This window comes from Pleurodeles waltl, chromosome 1_1 (genome assembly GCF_031143425.1).
Source record: "Pleurodeles waltl isolate 20211129_DDA chromosome 1_1, aPleWal1.hap1.20221129, whole genome shotgun sequence".
NCBI lineage: Eukaryota > Metazoa > Chordata > Amphibia > Caudata > Salamandridae > Pleurodeles > Pleurodeles waltl.
The window spans coordinates 215,025,249-215,041,796 of NC_090436.1; the positions used below are offsets into that span (position 1 = coordinate 215,025,249).

The window sequence follows — 16,548 nt, forward strand, 5'->3', positions numbered from 1 at the left end:
TCAGAGCTGGTTTCAAAGCGTTCTGTCGGCTCCTGGTGGATGCCAGGATAAAATCCACAGTGGTGTGCACCTTGCAAAAACCATTCTGGGCAAGGAACAAGAATCCATGCATGAACTAGCCACACTACATCCCAATAAAAAACCTTATGAGCCAAGCACAGCCCAGCCTCCAACCAACATCAAAGCCGTAAAGAAGGATGGTAGATCCTTGAGATTTATGCGCTACAGCACAGGCTGTCATCATATCCCTCATGAAACAGCGGGAGGTGAGGCTGTTGAAGATGAGGCTGTTCTGACAGTATTATGAATGGAAAGCAAGAACCCAGCAAGTGATACCACAGACCACGACTCCCATTGCGGTGATACAAAATATATTCCATCTGCTACACAAGCCCCTTATTGACACCTACTACAATTTTATTTTTATCCAGAAAAGCATCAGAAATGCCAATAAATGTACAGCAAGGCGCAGATGATAGCTGAGTTCCTACCCTGATATACTATGACTCACATGTAACACCACTTCTCATATTACTATTTCTTTCCGGAGCCGGTTGGCAGTACAAGCAGTGGTGGCTGTTGCTAGGAAGGCTTGGAAGGGCAGCATGCGGAGCTGGGGGGATCAGGGAATAATTAAAAAAAAAAAAAAGACTTACCTGCCGCTGCTAGGCCTCTGTGTTCCTCTGCTCCATCCGCCTCGATTCTTCTCTTCTTGCTCCCCTCCCCACCCAATCCAGACGCTTCTCTCATGCTGTTACCTGGCATTACAGAAGCACCTAGATTGCCCTGAGCAGGCTGAAATGATGCTCAGTTAGGGAATAGGAGCCTGTGCTGGTTCTCAACCTGGCTGTGAAACACAGCTCGGTAGAGGGTCCTATGTTCGTATGTCAGTTTGGCCAGCCTAGGATGGTCAGCCAAACCGACATACACTTTTAGAGTGCACCTGCCACTCCTCCTCCCCTTGCGGATGCAGAGGATGCTTGCCCCACCACACCCTAGACTCGGCGGACTGGCAGTGGCTAAGTGAAAAATAACTATCATTTCAGTTGTCATCAGTAATGTTATCATTGATGGAATAGAACATGTCTTGGGTGTTGTAATATGTGAGGTCATAAACAATGTATAACGAGAAGGCGAGTTATAATTACTTTAGTTACCTATAACTGAAGACTTTCAATGTTTTTTTTAGTTTAAAACATCAAGTTCTAACTCACATTTTCAGCTAACTATAACGTATTTTTAACCTTTGGCTTTTTCAGTGAATTTCTGAGCATTTTTTTATGTAAAGTAAGATATTATTACCAAACCTATCTATAACATCACTTTAACCTTTGTTTTTTTCAGTAAATTATATATGTATTACCTACTGGCGGTCACCAGTAGGTAGTTATAGTTAAGACCAGGTTTCCATAGAAAATGTGTTTTTTGACTTGCCTATATCTTTGGCACCATTTGACGAATCTTCACAAAATGTTCCCCCCAAAAAGTGTGCTGGTGATTCTTGTTGCGCACCAACAGTTTGGGGTGATCCGTCAAGCAGGGGGCCGAGAAAAAGGGGGGAGGTCAAAAAAATTGCGTTTACCATGGTAATTCCAATAGGACCTTTGAACAGGACTAGAGCCCTAACCACTGCACGGAACTATACCAAATTTGGCAGAAAGCTAGCTTTCGGTACACAGACTGGATATTTGGTGTAAATCTGTTCAGTAGTTTAGGAGAAATTAAAGGAAATCCAAATTTGTATTTCTGAGGTTGCGTAGAGTTTGCAAATCATAACAAGCTTGTGCAAAGAAATGCAGAGCTCTGATTGGCTGCCAACACTTCAACTAGGAAGTGTTTGCAGCCATCTTGGGACTCATAAAACAAAACATTAAAAAAAGGAAAGGAGATCAGGGTAGGGACACCCTGATCCCTTAGCTCTAATGCAGGGATCCCAGAGGGACTTCACCAGGGCAAAAAAAAAAAACACTTTTTCTGAAAAACGTTTACAACCAATTTGCGACGATGATGCAAATTTGTTGTCAAAATAAAAAAAAAAAAACGAGTGCGGTCTCCTGTGCTTGTTTGATTAAAGCCCCCTGCTGCCGTGCACAATGGTGGTTGGATTAACGTATAGTAATGAAAATTACTTTATGTGAAAAAAAACATAGAAATTCACTGAAAAAAACATAGGTTACAAGGACGTTATAGTTAGGAAATAGAATTTAAAAAAACATAGAAACCAAAGATTACATGGACATTATAGTTAGGCTCACATTTTACATGTACAAAACCATTGAAATTCACATCTTATAGTTAGAATGATTTCAAGTAACTATACATCGTGCCCTAAGGTAACTTTAACTTGCGCCCTCGCCTCGCACTGCTAATTACCCCACAAATTACAGCACTCATGACATCTTTCATAACATCACTGATAATGTCACTGTAACATCTTCAGTAAAATTATTGATCAGATAACTGTGCATGGCGAGGGTGCAAGTTATAGTTACCTTAGGGCGTGATGTCTAGTTACTTGAAATAACTATAACTATAAGGTGAATTTCTATGGTTTTGTAAAATGTGAACCTAACCATAACGTCCCCATAGCCTTTGGTTTTTTAAGTGGATATATTTATATATATCTATATATCATTGTGTGCTCCGGTCCTACCCGGGGCACCCACAGCCTAAGTTTTTTTTAAATGGCAAAGCGGGGAGCCCACTCTCATTCTGCTGAGCCTTTTTTTCACATTTACATTTTTCAGTTTTTGTTGGTGCCCGGGTCCCACCCAGGGCTCCCATAATATGCACTATCGTTGGGGGCTGCGGAAGGAGGCCCATGGCCCCTGCAACCCTGCTGGCTCCCCATCCAGCACCCATCTGAGGTGCCAGTGGGAGCTGGCTTCACTAGTTTGCTTTTGCCCAGCTCGGAGCAACTTTTCATTCTGCTCCCGCTGGGCTGGGAGCACCTTTTCTTTCTGCTCTCACCGGGAGGGAGCAGTCTCCACTGGCCTAAAGAATGGGGTCCCCCGGACCATTCTATGCCTCGGGGAGGGGGGCCCCACATCCACTGTCCCAATAAAATTACATCAGGGGATGGGGTCTCCAGGAACTTTAAATGGCTTGGAGAGAGGGGCTGCAAGCTCCCTCCTCACATAATGTACAATGGTCTTGCAGAATGGGATCCCCGGGGCCTTTAAAGGGCTTGTGGAGCAGTTTGCATACCCCCTCCCTATAAAACTTACATTGTTCCTGGGGGATGTGGTCCCAGAGTCTTTAAGTGGCTGTGGGACAGGGAGCGCCCTCACAAAAAAACGTGATTTTATTTTTAAAGGGCATTCAGACCACAGATAAGTTTGACAGTGTTATTTTGCAGAACTTGAAGTAGTTTCATGGAGCTGGCTGGGACACAAATCTGGACTAAGATGGCTGACATTCTATACTCTACAGCACGTATAGATCTGCCTTAGGGCTGGGAACGTCAGGCACTGAACCAAAGGCAGAAAACGGAAGCACGTTGGCAGAGCTATGCCATATGCCCAAACAGGATAATTAAACAAATCCCTTTGCTAACCATGACAAAAGCCATGAATTGTTTCAATTTCTTTAATGCTGTGTCACAGTGTTTGTGCAAATCTGTGTTTGCTTAATTAGTGGTTGTGCGCATGCTGATTAAGTTCTTGCTTTGGTGGATTTCCCAGTTTAGGGGTTTTGTGCAAGTTTAATCTTGTGTGTGTGTCTGAGTCTTTGAGTTGGGTAGCATTTCATGGTAGATTATAGAGTGTGAGTCGGTGAGCATAGAGATGCTATGTGTGAATTTGTGGGTACGTTATTAAACTTAGGGGGTGTGTTTTTCTAGACAGTACGTGTGCAGGAAAGATCTGTTGGTAGGGCTTTGTTTGGGAGAGGCATGTGTGTGTGTCTGTGTGTGTATTTGAAAGCAGAACCACATAGAACCACAAACACAGCCTTTTGGAGGGTTTAACTTCTGAATCTGCCTGCCTCGGAGCTTCAAGTCTGCCTATTTCCCATTCTATGAATGTCCTCCCATGGATGACAACACCTACTAGATCAGTCATTAGTTACTCCTACGTGGATCATCGTCACTCTTTTTGGAATGCACTTTTCTTCACAGCGTATCCACTAAATGCACAGAACAACTAGGTTTAAATACGCCCAGTTAAAATACAAAAAGTAGAAAACACACATACTTTGTATTATAAAAATAGGTGGAAGTTCCGACTATGGATATTTTTTCACAGAAATGCAAATTCGTAACATGAACTACGACCAGACCGAAAGTATTTTGTCTGCACGCACAAGGGTCTGCCATTGTTCATAAGTCTCAGATACGATCTGAGTATGTGGGTAAGTGTGGGTTAGGGGAATTGCTACTACTACAATGCCAACAGTGGTTCATCTACTCTATTTTACAACAAGATTGTCAAAGCCAAAAGGGTCTCTCATTTGAAACCTATAGGCACAGCTAGTGTTTTTAGCGATGCTGCTACAGCAAACAGCGATGATGTACAACATCAAAAAAATAACACAGCTGCCATTTTGTAGGCGCATGCATCACACATACACATGCCTACAAAATACGTGAGCGTTTTTTTTAGTTGAAGTGCCAGTGGGGTGTCAAGCAACTGGGGATGGGTAGAAGAAACATGGAAGGTAGGGAAGAAGATGAGAAGCACATGGGTAGGAGAGCAACGTGGAGCTGGTGGAGGAGAAGTACATGGGGGAGAGACAACAACATGGACCGTGGAGGGGAAGAAAAGATCCCGAGGGAGACAGCTGTAAAAATACATCCACTCTTGTGACATGCTTAAGACAAAAGAAATTAGTAGGTTCCTATACGTGAGAAGTGGAAGGACACAAGCAAATTGGAAATGCTTCAATGGTGGGATAGATACAACATGGATAAGGCAACCCGTCGAATAAGATGCAAACAAATGAGACTGAGAAAATAGCCAACCAATGTTAGGCAATCAGTGGTCTCCAAACCCCTTCATGTCCTTGGTACACTCACAATATGTCTCACAACAGGCAGCGCATGAGCTGTATAAGTAGACTGAACCTAAAAATGCCAGCAACAGAATTATTCCAGAATGGTTGAATTTTCTGAGTGATATTCATTATCCCAAAAATTAATTCCTTACCCGTGGTATTACAGTTATTGCGGTAGGACTTCAGTAGAATGCATGCCAAAAAGACAATTTTAGTGCTGGGTCACGCTCACCCTCACTGACACCTTAATTCTCAGATCTTTTACTGTGAGAAAATGTGTCTAACTGCTGAATCGGGTGTGACGTTCTTCACTTCAGGAGTAATATACACACTTGGAGAAAAAAATTCACATTTGGCTCTGGGATTCGTCAAACAGTGCCAAAGTTATAGGCAAACCCAAAAAAAAAATTCCTGTGGAAAGGTGATCCTAACTGTAATTTACATGTCATGTGTGATGTAATATAAGTAGTTCATGCTGTGGGTCAGTCCCTGCTCCCAACACCTCTACGGATGGCAAACTTCCACTGCTTACAGCCTTCATCGGGCCAGACCCTGTGCCCAAACCTCTACAGATGTGCATCTCCCACTGGACACAAACTCATATTTCTTTTTTTTTCTTTTGTTGCAGGTACTGCAATACTCCTACAGTATGGCACTCAAGCTTAAGCCCCATAATACCTCAGTACCGTACAAGCTTTCCTTGGAGAAGTTTGCATGGTACTGCTATACTATGGGGGCATAGCTTGAGCAGTTGCTCCAATGAGAGTACCAAAGTACTTCATGGACGGGCTGCGCTCAGTCCCGCAGGAGTTCTGTGGTACCCAGAGCTCCTGGAAACTGGAGGCCTTCTGGGTTCCTCCTGCAAATGCCAGAGGCTCAAGATGTCCCAAGCCTGCCCCCTTATACTACTTTTTAAAATAAATTCAGGAAAAGGAGACCAAGTCCCCCAGTCATGTAATGACAGCTGCAACATTTTTCTCAGGGTTGCAGCATGCCAATCAGATCACTCGGAAAAAGAAGCTCCTTTGGCCACTCAGAGAGCCCTAATTTTTTAATTTACAGTCCTGCATTAGTGCACGTCTGCATGCATGTTTGCATGCATTGGCACATGACATTGATACCTACTGGCTTTGAAACTGCTCGATACTATATAGCAAATTATTATTACAAGTTTAAGGTGGTAACTTTTAGGTGTACTTGAGATAAATCTGTACCATAAATGTGATTAGCGCCAGGACACTCTTCTCTGAGTAGCCATGCGCTATATAAATCCCATCACCATCATCATTAGTAGACGTAAATTATTACACTATTTATAATATAGAGGGTCATTTCGAGTTTGGCGGACGGAAAAGCCTGTCCGCCAAACTCCCGGCAGGGTGGCCGCCGCCATAGTGGCAACCTCCCGGCCAGAGCCATTAAGAGTTTCCCGCTAGGTTGGCGGGCGGAAGCCTAAGTTTCTGCCTGCCAGCCTAGCAGGAAACAAGCTACAGCATTGTCTCCGGCTCATAATTGAGCCGGCAGCAATGCTGTAGCCAGCAGGGTTCACCAACATCCTTGCAATGTTCACTTTCCGCAAAGCAGATAGTGAACATTGTGACAATGCTGGGCAGAGGCCCTCCTGTGGCCCCCTGCACCTGTTCTCCACCAGCCTTTTTATGGCGGTATACCAAAAGTGCTCAAAAAAATATTGAAGTATGTACTATTAAAGACCAGCCCAGAACCATTACTGGTCAACACCTGCCACAGAAGTAAATCAAGTAGTATAAAAAGCAATTGCATACATATAAATAAATATGTTTATGGATCTTGTGTTCTATACATTGTACACCAAGACATGGGAAAGACAATGAACAAATACCATGTAGAAATAGGAAAGATTCAAGCAGGGCCGGCTTTAGCGCTGGTAGTGCCCTGTGCAAGGCTTTTTTGGTGCCTCCCACCCCATGACAACCTCCTCTGATTCCCTAAGTACCACCCGGAACATGTGCCCATCATGTCACCATAGTACCCCTTTCAGATACATTCATTTGTTTTAAAACACTGGCTTTACTAATCCACATAAAATATAGTTCAGTTCTTTGCAGCAGGCATATTAGCCCTCTATGCTACTTTATGGCGAGTCAAAGCTGCCACTAGACAAAACTCCCATCTCTCTCCCTAGCAGGAACATTAATCACAAGAGGTATCCTGACATTTGAATTGCTTCCTGAAGGCTGGACGCACAAGGAACTCTGTGGCAGGTGCTTTTAAATCGCAAGTTTTTAAGTTAGTTCTAAACACAGCGCACCCCTGAAGTCAGTGCCCCCCAATCCAGGTCAGCTCCCGGTGCAGCCGGACCGCTCGGACCGGCATAATGCCGGCCCTGGATTCAAGACACAAAACTAAGGGCCAGATGTAGCAAGGTCCGAGATTGCGACTCGGAAATTGTGAGTCGGTGCGACTCGCAATTTCCGAGTCGCAATCTCGATGCAGAACGGTATCTCAGACACCGTCTGCGACTCGCTATGGGGTCGCAAAGATCCACCTCATCAATATTCATGAGGTGGGTCGCATTTTGCGACCCCACAGCGAGTCCCTGCACTCACAGGGATGGTGGCCTGCTGGAGACAGCAGACCTCCATGTCTGTGACTGCTTTTTTGATAAAGGAAAACGAGTTGCAATACAAAAAAATAATGAAACCATTTGGTTTCATTTTTTCAGAGTAGGCAGTGGTCCATTGGACCACTGCCTGCTCTGAAAAAATATTTTTAGTGACATTCACAAAGGGGAAGGGGTCCCATGGGGACCACTTCCCTTTTGCAAATGAGTTACCACCCACTTCAAGTGGGTGTTAACTGCGAATTGCTTTGCGACCGCTTTCGTGGTCACAAAGCAATTCTGCATCGCGGTGCGAGTCGCAAATAGGAAGGGAACACCCCTTCCTATTTGCGAGTCGCATTCACATTTTGCGAGTCGGTACCGCCTCGCAAAATGTGAATGTGCATCGCAATGGCCGTTTTGCATGGCGTAAACTGCGATTTTCGCAGTTTGCACCATGCAAAACGGTTCCTACATCTGGCCCTAAATGTACAACAAATTATTTTCCAAAATGAAGAAAAGCCAAGTAACTTTTAATAACCAAGGCAACACTCCCACATTGATTGCAGAGCAAACTCGTTGCGAGGCTTAAAGAGGATACTACGCAGCAGTCAAGATAGAAAAAGGGGTAGCAGGCCGCTAGCATCAAAGAGATATCAATATAATAGATATCAAATTAATCAAGCAAAACATTTAACATCTTACATGAACTAACTAGCTCAGAATCATTAAAAACACCTCTCTTGCATTGTGACGAGCTCTTAAAACAACCTCGATGAATCCTCCCATCCACAAATCTCTCTGCTCTCACTGGTCTCCTCCTTTTTCTTTTTTAAAGGGACATCAAATGAATGACGTCACAAAGGGTCTAAAACCCAAAGCAGACATCATGCAACAATCATTAGGGATTATGTACTGTTGCTGATTTTTAGAGCTGCAAAGTATCAACATGTCCTATATTACAGATTGTTTGAGCCATAAATCTTATTGGTTGCAAGGTGTTTACATGCCTCAGTATTAACAAAAAGGACATTCTACTATTGGGTGGAAAGAATAGAAAAGAACCACCGTCGACAACGCCTTCAGCTCTGAGAACAGCCTGGGGGCCAGCACCAAATATGACCTGCATGCCTTTCCCAAACAGATGCAATTTCAAGGGTAAGCAACTACCGACTGTTACTTCTTTTGAGGTCCTACTACTCCTATAGGCCGAACACCCTGTGGAGGTCATGTAAATCCTTTGCCAGAGAACGATTAGGCCAAATATGTATAGCTAAGGGGCTCAGCATAAAGCTCCAGTGAGTTCCAAATCTAGCAGCAAGATAAATATAAATATATAAATATAAATAAAACATAAAATATAAATATAAAGAATTGGGACCAGGCCACAGCTCTCCACCCACTCTAAAAGTACAATAGACACGAATTTAAAGTGCTATACAGCATGCACACAGTCATTTGGAGCATGGGCCCAGGAAGCATGCATATGCAAATTACAAGTCCTTTGCACTTTAACTCTTGTCATTTAAAATGCTTCACCACTTCCCATAAAGACGACGTGCGTGGGGCACACTCAGAAATTGGGAGAACTGATGCAAAGAAGGCGTCAGGGATCACTTTCCTTAGCTACCTTAGGGCCTAACATGTGCCTGCGTGTGCACACCATTAGGATGCTGCAAAGTGTTTGTATCAGGACATCGCAACTCTCCCCCTTTTGCATCTGAGAAGATTGGAATGATGTTACTATATATTAACTTTGCCGAGGTTTGTCTTCTTCAGTGGACTAAATCTACAAAACTAAGAAATCACAGCTGTGAACTGAATCCTAGCCTGACTGATTCAAGGCACACACACCTCATAACATAACATGACATGCCACAAAGGTGGATGTATTTTAAAAATGCCCGTATTGCTATAACTTGATTTGATTTAACCTGGTAAGAGTGTCAATGTTGCATGTGCAAAGCCTCACGGACAATCTCAAATTCATTAATGACGCATATCAACCTGTCACTTTCTACTTCTTCCTCATCCCACAAAATTCATACAAGATATCAGCACACCTTCATTTGGTTCTAGTAGGTATCTGTGTTATTTACTAGAGATATTTGTGTTATCAATTTACATTGATCAGATTTTTAGACTAAATGATCATGTAAGTCTTCAGACTTTATGATCATTTAAAGTATGAACTCATAATAAAGATGTATAATATATGCTATATATCTGTTTACGTATGCTAAACATTTTTCCATACATTGCTCTACACATATTTTATTTGAAGACACTTTTGTGATCCACATGTGTGTTCCATGATTCAACCAGATGTATAATAAAGGCTAGTTGAGTGTTGTACCTGTTACCAGACTGGAAACAATGAGGGGCAGTACCAGCATCTGCAACATCCTCATCAGCAGCTCCCCGGGGAATGAGAAATATTTGATTTCCCGATATGTCATATGATAAGATCGTACAGAGAACCCCAGGATCGCACCTAAGAAAGGACAAAGATTAAAAGAAATAAGATAAATATACGTTGAAAACTGTGTGCAGCTGCATTTCAATATCATATATAAAATATAACACAGTTTTACAGAATATTATATCATATCATAAAGTATCCAAATAAAATTGCTATTAAACACAGTTGTTGCAAAGTCTGTTGAGTATAAAATAACGCTTAGCAGTGTCGCATTGTGCTTAACACTAGCATAGAATATATATACATGAGTTATACTGGATTTTATTATTATTTATTAGTTACATTTTATTTTAATTTGCCTTATGTTTATAGCACAGACGTGCCCACTTTAGTGATGACTGACATAGAACTAGTGCAAGAATCCACAGCTGTAACAGAGAGGTGAACCTGGGACATAATAATTTGTGAGGTAAAGTCTGAAGAAGTGCATTTTCATGTCATTTCAGAATGAATGCAAGGGACTGGAATACAGCCTAATGTGGTCAAGTAATTGAGTTCCGCAGTCTCGGAGCTAGGCTTAAGCAGACTTGCTTTCATTTTCTAGCTTTTCTGGCTTTCAGGATATCCAGAATTAGTAGACTTCTCTTTCTGGTGTTTTGTTGACCACCTGTGAATTGTAGTTTATTATTTAGGTCAGACAGCAACCTAATGTATATTATTGTAAGAAATTGGGTTATTGTTAAGAGGGATGAAAGCCTCACAAAAATAATAAACACAATCTTTGTAATGGTGATCTACTAAAGTCACTAAATAAATCTGTGCTCACCCTCTGGTAGCTTGGCACAAAAGCAGTCAGACTTAACTTAGAGTCAATGTTTAAAGTATTTATGCAGCGTTCAAACAGTAAGAAAGTGACAAAACAACACAATTTAGAACAATAAATTAATTTATCAGTAAAATGACACCAAAACCACAAAAATCTAATGAATAGAACCTGAGTTATGAGTTTTTAAAGTTAAAGGTGAAAATAGAGCCAAAACTAACAAAGTACCTCTCACGGGTATCTGGTCATACTGAACCGGGTCAAAGTCACAAGTTCAGACCGACAGTGATAGAGCACGGGTTGGCTACCGGATCCAGGGTTGTCCCAGTGCAGAGTTTCCCTTTGCACAGTCCAAGTCCACATTAGGTGCCTCATCTGAACTTCGCCTAAGCGGGGGCTGTGAGGAGTCCTTTGTTGGCGTGGGAAGCAGGTCGCTGCTGGAGTTTTGTGCTGGCGTTCAATGTGGATGGTCACTGCTTGGCACAAAGAGCATGTCATCACTGGATCATTGCACTGGCGGGAGATGTGACAGTCGTTACTGATGCGAAGGGCAGGTCGATGCTAGAGCTTCACATTGGAGGGCATCTCTGGTGGTCCTGTCACAGCACACAAAGTCCTCTCATGGTTATGAGGAGCCCAAACCTCTGGATTTTCATCTTTAATTTGGTTTTCAGGCAGAAGGAATACGCTCTGATGCCAACCAAGGGTCCAGAACCTGGGAGTCACCTCTTGGGGATCAGGACTCAATCCACCAGAGGCCAGCAGAAGGGCCCAGGCAGGTCCAGTTGGTGCCTGTCAGCTGGGCAGGGAGGCCTCTGGGAGGCCTCTGGAAGTTTGTAGTGCCCCAGTAGCTCAAGCAGGAGGCCAGCCAACTGACCCCTGGAGACCATTCTGGGGAGTCTGAGTTCATGGCAAGCAGGTCCAGTCTTCCTCCTTCAAACAGCAAGCCAGTCCTTCTTCTGAATCTTCCACATGTCTAAGAGTGGTCGGACGAGATGCTCTCAAGGTGCTTATCTTATACCCAGTGCCAAACTGTGGGTGGAGGATGCCCCCTTTGTTTAACCTTTGCCTTTTCTGGGTCTAGTTCCAGTCTGTCTAGGGGGAAAAACAGGCAGGCCTAAGTGTGAGCTGCATTTGTCAGTTGCAGGGCAAGCAGCTCTTAGAAGTCAGGAAGTGGGTGGGCATAGCCCTATGGCTACCTTTTGAAATATGCGAAGGATTCAGTACAACCCCACCCCTATGCAGAATGCAGGACATTCTGGTCAGGAGAGGGACACCCTACCCTACACCCAACGACCTTTTGTCCCCATGTCTGGAAGGAATTTACAACACACCGCATGAGACCCATTCACAGTCATGTGACCCTAGACACCGGCACAAAGGCACATATGGGTTAGACAGAAAAATGCAGATTTTCTTAAAGTGGTATTTTTAGAATAACAACTTAAAAAACAATTGTACTATTAAAGAGTATATTCAATTACAATTCAAATTGATGGAAGAAACATTTCTCTATCTGTTACCAAACTGAAGTTATCACTTATGAAGTGTAATAATGTAACCCAGTGTTAGACTGTGGGAGAGATAGCCTTTCCACAGGAAACACAATTTGAGGAGTTTGCCACTATCAGGACATGTAAAACTTAAATACACATGTCCCTCTTTTTAAATACTATGCACCCTGTCCTATGAGCCCTTACGGCCTACATTAGGGGAGACTTATAAATATTAAAGAATAAGCTTTATCTCTGGTAAAAGCCTGAGATATTTTACAGTGCTACTTTAGTGGGTGGCACAAGTGCTGCAGTCCACTAGTAGCATTTCATTTACAGGCCCTGGGTACATATAGTACTATTCACTTGTGCTAATTGGGTTTATACCAATGATACCATGAGAGAGAGCACAAGCACTTTTCCACTGTTTAGCAGGGATAATGTGCACTGAGACCTAAAGCCAACAACAGAAAATTCAATAAAAATAAGTGAGTGAAGGCAAAATGTCTGCGGTAATACCATTCCAAGAGTGTCTGATCCCTCTATTGTGTGACTGGCTGGGAGGAATACACAAAGACCAACTGCCAACAACACCTAGTCATGTGACGGAGGAACACACTGCAGGCACCAAATGGTTAGGGAAAGAGAATGGCAACTTTCTAAAAGTGGCACTTTCCAAATTGGGAATTCTCTAGACACCAAACATGACATTTCTACCTGCTCCCAAACACAAGTTATCACTTAATAAATGTAACAGGGTAACCCAATGTAATCCTACAGGAGAGGTAGGCCTCACAGTACGCAAAAACAAATTTGTGAGTTTCTTACTACTAGGACATGTAAAACTTAAAAGTACATGTCTAACTTTTTAAAGCACCCTTTTAAGCTTGGCAAAGGAGTTATTTTTCCACAAGTGCATGGGCAGTGCAGGGGCCCCCGGGGCACCCCGAGTCCCCCTTACCACCACGGACAGGCTGGTGGATGGGAATTCATAATCCCCAGCGCTGTCCTGGCGGATTACGACCGCCTGGCGGTAGGCTGGCGGTACTGGCGGTATGACCGTGGCGAATGCGCCACAGTCATAATACGCCTGGTGGACACCGCCAGTCTGTTGGTGGTACTACCGCCGGTGGGGCGGTCCGGGACCGCCAGGGTCGTAATGACCCCCTATGTTTTTTGCACTTTCTATGCATTTCCTCATAAACGTTTTTTCTACCTATTTTTTCGTGTATGTATCTTTAAACAATGTTGTCCACATTATTGTTTTTACAACTGACCTCACTTGCAATTTGCTGTAGGATCTCTAGCTTTTTATGGTCTGTGATGCAGTTAAGGAAAAATATGATTGCGCTGTAATGACGTTTCACAGTCTAGTTCTTTATTATTTATAGCTGAGCTATGGGGCACCGATTTGGTGGCAGGTTTTTTGCCCAATGATCTATAACAAAGAACGCTCCATTTAAAAGCACATGTTAGAGGTTCACAAAGCAATTCCTACACAATCAGTCAGACTCAGGCTGTTGATTGGCACAGTGAAAGCAATGGCTTTGACATCCACAGTGTTCTTGTTATAGGACGTATGGGCACCCGGCATAGGGTGCTTTTTGGCTTATTTTCAAAAACTTGTTTGAAACGTATGCTTCTATATTCTGTTGATCTTTAGATTGATAGACTGCAGTGCTCGAACACAAGGCCATTTTAAACGGTTGTTGAAGAAAAAAACAAGTGAATGTCATAAATAATACTAAGTGCATATATTTAAAAAACAGTTTATCAGAGTTATCTTCTGTATTATAGTTGGGTTTATTCTTTATAATTCTGTTTCTGGAGGGAAATACTATTTTATGTTGTTCTCCTTTTGAACAGCTCCCATTCCTTATAATACTGGGCCCTGGAAGAACAGAGCAAGAAACAATCCCAAGTGTTGACTCAGTTCTACTGAGACACAAAAAAAGGCAAAACAGTATTTACTCCTACTGTTCTTAAAGTGTTACGGCAGTCAATCGTTTCACACAAATTCAGGTTTTAATGAATTTGGACTGAAAAAAGCTAACTGAAAATTAAACTTGTCCTTTCTTCAATTTTTAAGATGTATTTATGGTTTGTAATCTAAACCAAAAAACATTTTTATTCAGTAATTAAACATACTGTGTAACACACTCAAATAACATTAAGCATGTGCATTACAGGTTTCCACTCTGCTCATTTTACTGTCTGGTGGTCTTCTCTCTGTTTCTAATTGTCTTACCACTCTAGATATTCACCTTTTTTTTCTAAATCCTTGGTCATTTTTCAGCTGGGTTTGGTCATCATTTTCTTTTCCTATGATGTTTCTAGCATTTGGTACTTCCTTTGCAATCACTCTTTTCTGTATTTCGTTTAGGTCAATCTCTCCTGCTTTACCTTCATTTTGGTGTCTCCATAAGGTTCTGTTCTTGCTGCACTTCTAGGGCTCAATATATTAAATCATGTTTGCAAACTAGTCTGTGCTAATCGAGTGCCTATGTTTTTGCGAATAGCGCTTCATTTTGCAACAGGACTGATGCACTACTCAGTCATATTGCTAAGTGTACATTCAAAAGAGGTCACAAACTCACCCACCTCAGTACTTCAATGACACAGGAGGCATTCTGTGACCCGCTGTGAATGTCTGTAAATGCAAGGATGGAGGTCTGTGACGGACAACAGACCTCCATCTCTCCATTTACGTTCCTTCCATGTGGACATTTTTAAAGGCTTAAATGGACAAGGTTTTATTTCAAACAAATTGTTCAGCTGCAAGGAATGACATTGGGTGCAACATGCTGTGGTCCCCTGGACCGCTGTCTGCTCCCTTGCGGGTGCTCGAGAAAATTCCCAAATGGAAGCCATCTCTAAGGGATTCCTTCCCCTTCACAAATCAGTTATCACCGCCAACGCCCAGCCTCTGAGACTGATCAATGGTTTATTAACACAACTTTAATTTCTCTTGTACTTTCAATAGCATGGCAGAAACGTATTTACGTTTTACATATCAGAACCAGACTATAAATAATTTTTCTAAATGTTAACACTTCATGAGCAATGTCAAAAACAATAGGTGAGAAGCTGCTAACATGTTTTGAAGCAACAAATTGGAAAAAACTTGGCTTTGGAAAGTTTTAAACAGTAAAGATCTCCCTGAATCATCACTAATATGAAGTCGTTTTCAGAGAAACTATAAAAACTTTACACATTTTAGGTACGTGGTTTTCTGTATATCACTTTTTGTTCATCTGCTTAGAGGATGCTCTTAACATGAAGTCACGTCATACCTGTAGGTAGGGACCTAGATAGAGTAGAATCCTGTCTGAGACTGCACATGGTGAGAGCCATGGTAAAGAGAGGGGTCCCCATCTAAAAGGGCTCTGCGTGGGCCCAAATAACAGGAGCATGTTGCTTCTGTGCCACTGTACCTACCCCACGAACAGATACTACTAATGCCACACTGTACCCCATGAACGGATACCACTAATGCCACGCTGTACCCCATGAATGGATACTAGTAATTCCACACTGTACCCCACGAATGAACACTACCAATGCCACACTGTACCCCATGAACTGATACTACGAATGCCACACTGCACCCCACAAATGAACACTACTAATGCCACATTGTACCCCATGAACGGATACTACTAATGCCACACTGTTTCTATATGTTAACCACCGAGAGTGGTACAATCCACACCTTCCTTTTCTCTTTCCTCTCATCTCCCTAATAACCCTTCACTGCTTTGCCCTCCTTCCTTTCATCCACCCACTGACACACAAATCCAACCATCCGAACACTTTTTTCTTTATTGATTTTTGATTATTTTTTTTATTTTGTATTCTTCTATGCTGGTTCTTTTCTCGTTGTGGCGTGTAGTGCTCGTTATGGTTTCTGCTCTCGCTCTTACTATGCCAGCTCTAGGTTATATCTAGGAGGGTCCATGTTTGCCAACTCCTCTACAGTGTCCAGTTACTCTTGATAGTTCAACAGAAATGTGTCTAACCTTGATTAGTCATTGCTAATAGTTGGTGTACTTCTGTCCTTGTTTTACAACTCCCGGGCTGTTGTAGTGTATTTAATCTCCAAAACAATTGGCATTAGGTGTGCTTGTTTTATTGCTCTGCTCTTATTTGCCTCCTTGATTTAGGTCTTCCATTATCTTGCAGTAATAAAGATCTTCCTTAATTAAACATCGATACACAGGGAGGGGTGTATTAGAAA

The 16,548-nt window shown here is 42.5% G+C and overlaps 1 protein-coding gene across 2 annotated transcripts in view; it reads right to left on the reverse strand.

Annotated features, from left to right (window-relative positions):
* Positions 1-16,548, reverse strand: part of SLC1A3 (solute carrier family 1 member 3) — a 114,579-nt gene that overhangs the window by 74,388 nt on the left and 23,643 nt on the right. For both annotated transcript variants that reach the window (XM_069221072.1, XM_069221080.1), the window contains exon 3: positions 9,930-10,067. In XM_069221072.1, the coding sequence (XP_069077173.1) occupies positions 9,930-10,067 (138 nt within the window). The remainder of the gene's footprint in view (positions 1-9,929; positions 10,068-16,548) is intronic.